Here is a 5,610-nt window from a genome sequence, read left to right as displayed (position 1 = left end):
ACGCGAAGGTGTTGTCGACGTCCGCCACTGCCGCCTGAATATAGTACATACGTATGTGTTTGCCGAAATGCCGGGGCAATGTGTTTGCGGCATGGCAACCTTCCTTGGAGACCACAAAACGCACAGCACTAGACAGCCCCCAAAAATGTCAGAAATTCCACAGATTGTTGTGGATTTTACAAATCGTTAAACATGCATTTTTGATTTGCTTCAATGGATTTGCTCCAACGGAGTTTTGGCAGTCACTTCTCTAACAAATGTTTGGGTGAAAAGCCTTAAAAACAGGGGGGTACTCATATTACCCAAATATCTATGAACTGCCTTGACTCATCTCCTTCAAAGTGAACTTAATTAGTAGACGGCAGTTTCTGCTTAAACAATAAAATTAAATAACTTTTGAGAGCAATCTCCCCATGAGTAAACCTAAAAAATACGCAAAATCCCCCATAATATTCATAAGACAATTTGTGGTTGAAGATTATGATATTGAAGAACATTTTCCAATAATGAATGAATGGTTAAAGTTCCATGTCGGTTTTCTGTAATATTTCCCATAAGCAAACCCACAACATAGGTATTTTCCCTGTACCAGATCTTGTAACCCGAATATATATCACAACCTTTTACTGATCTCATCCCAAATAAGGTGAATAACTACATGCTAAATTCGCGGTTCCCTGTTCCCAGAACTATAATAATAACTTTCGAATAATTAGGGGTTGGAGCAGTTACCTACTTAAAATTTCACTTTCCGCGTGAACTGCGTCACTTCACAAACTAAAATAGATATGACCAATTTTCTCCAAACTAAGATGACAAATTTTAGGCTACCTTTAAGATGAAGATTTTCTGCTGTGAAAACCATAATCTTTCTACTAATCGCTTGCTGCTACCCCCAACTTTTCCTTGTAGTGGCGTGCAATTACAGCCAACCTTCGATAAATCATTAGTACGAACAAAAAACTAAAAACGTGAAAATTCAGCGCCGCACGTAGACGCCATCAAAAGTGAATCTAAGCGTCGGCCGGAGCACGTGTGATCCACGCAGCCTTGTCCGTAACGATTTCCATTTCATTTAGCTTGTCGGCTATCGATCAAAAGCCAAAGGGCGGCCTTCACTTAATTGTGGCGCACGGCATGAGGAATGAGTCGATCGTACAGACTGGTCTGGACAGCCGCCACCCACTGAAAAACCACCCAGTCACCCAATCACCCAATCACCAAATCACCCAACCACCCACTTCCGCCTGGCGTGCGCACAACCTTGTGATCTTGTTTACTGTTTAGCGACCCCCGAACCGCAGATAAAACAAAAAAAAAGAGAGAAAAAACAACGAACCTGTCGCACTGGGGTGGCGTCATATCGCCAGCTATTTTCACCTTCTATGGGACTCCGTCGCGTTGGCCGCATGAATCAGCATTGGTACACTGGTACACTGGTACACTAGCTCTACACGAGTTAGCAGAGAGCAAAGCAGCAACGGCAGCAGCAGCAGCAGCAGCAGCACAGCCTCTTGTGAATCCCTCGCCAAAGCCAAAGCCAAAGTCGAAACCAAAACTGATCGCCAATGGGGGTTTCGCAGTGTGATTTCCAGAAAGGAAGAAACCAGCGGACCCAAGGGGCGTATGAGTAACGCGGGGTATACGACTTTAGGTACCTCATGCCTCAGTCCAGCTCAACACAGGCACATCAGCGTGCAGGTAGCGACTGTAGCCCTAGGTAGCCGTACTTTTCGCTGTTCCCTGTATTGGTGCGGTCGTGTGGCTCGCGCTCGCGTCTCGCAGCGGCGATTTAGCCGACGAACCTGTCGATCAATCGTCAGTCGTCCGCCGAGAGCCCAGCGATAAGGTAGTCCCGCTTCGCTCCGCAACAGCCCGCAGCACAAGCTCATACACTATATAGCCTACCCGCCGATATATATATATATATACGCCCGAAGAACCCGACTGCGATCGATCTTCGTGCCGAGTCGTTTCGGTCTTTTAATCGCACTGCAGTCAGAACCTGCTGCTCATTCGCCTGCCGTCACTCGTAGCGTGCGGTTCTATCGCTCCGCCTTTGAAAACCGAATACCCAAGCCAAGAGAACTCGACATTATTTACGTGCTGCGCGAAAGTGAAACCAAGTGATCTTGAAAAATAAAACTGAACTGAAATCTACAAATCAGCGAAAGAAAAAAGCAGTGAACTCAAAGCATAGAGAGCGGCAAATTCATATTTGCTGCCCAAGTGAAACCCAAACTGTGTCTCAAACTCAACAAACAATATCTGACCGAAATGGTTACCGGCGTTACCGCAGCCAACATGACCAACGTTTTGGGTACCGCCGTGGTGCCGGCCCAGCTCAAGGAGACCCCGCTGAAAAGTGACCGTCGGGTAAGTGTCTTTTCTGCGGCAAACCGAAGAATAAACTCCCCCTCGAAATGGATATAAAAAAAAACCCAAATAGAACCCATATGTAGTGGCCCGAAAAAATGGATTAAATAAGCCAAGAAATTCCCTTAAATGAGAGCCACCCACTTCGAGCTCGACTTGATTTCCATATGCCATATGCCTTGTGGGCGACTGGCCCCATCAATCCCGCTGCCCAAATGCATTTCCTTTTTAGCCATCTCCCACATGGCTGAAAAATACTCAACAGCGAAAAAAAAAAACACTCTGAGCCAGACCAAAAACAGTCGCCGTCGGCGCGCCAACACAAAGCGAATTTATCTCGCGTCGCGTTGGTGGCATTTACTATATGGCATATGCCTACCACTCCGACCAGACACGATCCATTCATGAGTGCCGCCCAAAATTGGCTGGCGGAGCTGCCCACCAGCTCCCCGGATTCGGATTCATATTCGGATTCGGCATCGGATTCGACTTCCACTTGGCGCGTGCGTCGCGTGGTCGCTGCAATTTTGGCCAGGCGACCGGTTCAAAGATCTGACTTCATCCGTTGCCAAATTTGGCAAGATCTCCATCACACATGCCCCGCTTTACGGGGCATCTTTGCGTTTCCCGCTGTGACCTTGCCGCTCTCTTTCTCTGCCGTACCTGGTGCTGGTGCTTACTTATTTATAGCCCCTGGCTGTAATTTATAACCGCCAAACTATTTTTACCAATGCCTCGCCTGAGTGGCGCTATAAATAGAGCACGCGCCGTGCGACTAAATTTGGCCGCCAGCCAGTCAACCCATTGCCCAGTCCCCCAGATCCTCCTCCGTCTCCTCGGGTCTCCATCCAATTAAAGACCCATGCAGCTTCCTCTATTTTTGGGTCGCTGCATGAGGTCAAATTAGCCATGCAAAAGCCGTGACTAATCGCTGTCTTTTTTTTTTCTTGCCTCTTGCAGTCGAACAAACCCATCATGGAGAAACGCCGACGCGCCCGTATTAACAACTGTCTCAACGAACTGAAGACTCTGATTCTGGATGCCACAAAAAAAGACGTAAGTATTTAATAATCATAAGGGTTGAAGAAAGGAAATTGTGTTAAAAATAAACAACTTAGAAACATAGTTTGCAATTTTCTAAAAGTTCATAATTAAATTTTTGATATTTTTTTTTTTAATTAAATATTTAAAATGTCTTGTAAAAGTTGCAACTATTAAATAACTAGTTTAAATTAAATTTTTTTCCTAAGACATTTACTAATTTGCTCAAATTTTTCTCTCTACTTTTAGCCGGCTCGCCACTCCAAATTGGAAAAGGCCGACATTCTGGAGAAGACAGTGAAGCATCTGCAGGAGCTGCAGCGCCAGCAGGCAGCCATGCAGCAGGCCGCCGATCCCAAGATTGTGAACAAGTTCAAGGCCGGCTTTGCCGACTGTGTGAACGAGGTCAGCCGCTTCCCGGGCATCGAGCCCGCCCAGCGTCGCCGCTTGCTGCAGCACCTGAGCAACTGCATCAATGGCGTGAAGACGGAGCTGCATCAGCAGCAGCGCCAGCAGCAGCAGCAGCAGCAGTCTATCCACGCCCAGATGTTGCCCTCGCCGCCCAGTTCGCCGGAGCAGGACAGCCAGCAGCCGACGGCGGCGGCGGCTCCCTACCTCTTCGGCCAGATCCAGCAGACGGCCAGCGGCTACTTCCTGCCCAACGGCATGCAGGTGATCCCCACCAAGCTGCCCAACGGCAGCATTGCCCTCGTCTTGCCCCAGAGCCTGCCGCAGCAGCAGCAGCAGCAGTTGCTGCAGCACCAGCAACAGCAGCAGCAGCAACAGCAGCAGCAGCAACTGGCCGTCGCAGCAGCAGCAGCGGCAGCAGTGGCCGCCCAGCATCAGCAGCCCATGCTGGTGGCCATGCCCCAGCGGACAGCCAGCACCGGATCCGCCAGCTCGCACTCCTCCGCCGGATACGAGTCGGCGCCCGGTAGCAGCAGCAGCAGCAGGTGCAGCTATGCGCCACCCAGTCCGGCCAACTCCAGCTACGAGCCGATGGATATCAAGCCGTCGGTGATCCAGCGCGTGCCCATGGACCAGCAGCCCCTGTCGCTGGTGATCAAGAAGCAGATCAAGGAGGAGGAGCAGCCCTGGCGGCCATGGTAGAGGGTCCCTAGCCTCTGGATAGGCCCCCTATCGAATCTCCCGCTTTTAAGACTGATCCCCCATCCCCCATCCCCTATCCCCCACCCACTTATCATCCACATACTCACATGCGCAGGCGTTGTGCGCATGCGCGTAGACATTTCACATCATTCGCCGGGATAACGCAAATGTTGCTTCGAAGTGCCGCACACATGCGAATCCTTAGACGGTCCACAGCCTCGTCGTCCCTCATTTCTCGGCTCAGATCCTGGAAATCCAGCGGCGAGGTCAGGACTTCCATTAGACGCATAAACACACTCACACACTTTGTTATATATTATTTATTATTATTATGTAATCGATTTGAGAACGGTATTCTACCAGGACATCGCCAAACTACCTCAGTCCAAGTACTTGGTGTTGAATTGCCTCATATATCATGTATTACTCTCTTTGAATAACAGCAAATCAGCAAAAGTCTTCCATACACTCACAAAGCAAAACAAAACAGAACAACACAAATCAAATGAAAAAAAAAAACACTTGAAAAGCTGAAATACTTTTTATGAAAAAGATAAACGCAAATGCATAACTCTTAGATATATACGTACATCTCCATTTAAATATAGGTTTTGTACTAGGTTTTCTCTCGCTCTTAAGTCGAATCAAAGAATAATTATATTTATAAAGCAAAACACAAAAAACTATTCGTAAGGCCACGTGATATAGTGAACATAATGAGCTTCTAAGAAAACAAAACAAGAATTTGATGCCGACAAAGCAAAAAAATCAACAAGAAAAGAAAAACAAACAAACAACATACTAAAAGGAAATAAAATTAAAAGATTCTACTAAAAAATCAAATACGCAAAAGAGAGTTCTTATTGGTTTGGGTATCTTTTTTCCTGGGCTTTCGGATGAAATTCTCTTTTTGTTTTTGGAGGTCAATGCAAGAAACCTATCAAGTCCCCTAACTTATCGTAGCAAATTTCAACGCTAATTATATTGCCCATGGTGAAATTCATTCCGCTGGAGAGGATCGGCGATGGGGGTTCCACAACAACACAACTACGTTTTAAGGGGCTCGATTGCTGTTTCTGCCAC

The 5,610-nt window shown here is 47.3% G+C and overlaps 1 protein-coding gene across 1 annotated transcript; it reads left to right on the top strand.

Annotated features, from left to right (window-relative positions):
* The first annotated feature begins 1,921 nt into the window (after positions 1-1,921).
* Positions 1,922-5,370, top strand: LOC128258753 (protein hairy). Its single transcript, XM_052990619.1, has 3 exons — positions 1,922-2,376; positions 3,337-3,432; positions 3,667-5,370. Exons 1-3 carry the CDS (start codon positions 2,278-2,280, stop codon positions 4,525-4,527), a joined length of 1,056 nt encoding a protein of 351 aa, XP_052846579.1. The 5' UTR covers positions 1,922-2,277; the 3' UTR covers positions 4,528-5,370.
* Positions 5,371-5,610: the final 240 nt, after the last annotated feature.

Source organism: Drosophila gunungcola (assembly GCF_025200985.1).
Source record: "Drosophila gunungcola strain Sukarami chromosome 3L unlocalized genomic scaffold, Dgunungcola_SK_2 000003F, whole genome shotgun sequence".
In the NCBI taxonomy this organism is placed as follows: domain Eukaryota; kingdom Metazoa; phylum Arthropoda; class Insecta; order Diptera; family Drosophilidae; genus Drosophila; species Drosophila gunungcola.
The sequence above is the reverse complement of the archived record's forward strand: the minus strand, read 5'-3'. Positions and strand labels throughout refer to the sequence as shown.

Excerpts from the sequence above, each read along its gene's own strand:
- LOC128258753 (XM_052990619.1), top strand. The coding sequence starts at position 2,278 with ATGGTTACCGGCGTTACCGCAGCCAACATGACCAACGTTTTGGGTACC. Across the intron at positions 2,377-3,336 it reads CGCTGAAAAGTGACCGTCGG|TCGAACAAACCCATCATGGA; the intron begins GTAAGTGTCTTT and ends TGCCTCTTGCAG. Across the intron at positions 3,433-3,666 it reads TGGATGCCACAAAAAAAGAC|CCGGCTCGCCACTCCAAATT; the intron begins GTAAGTATTTAA and ends CTCTACTTTTAG.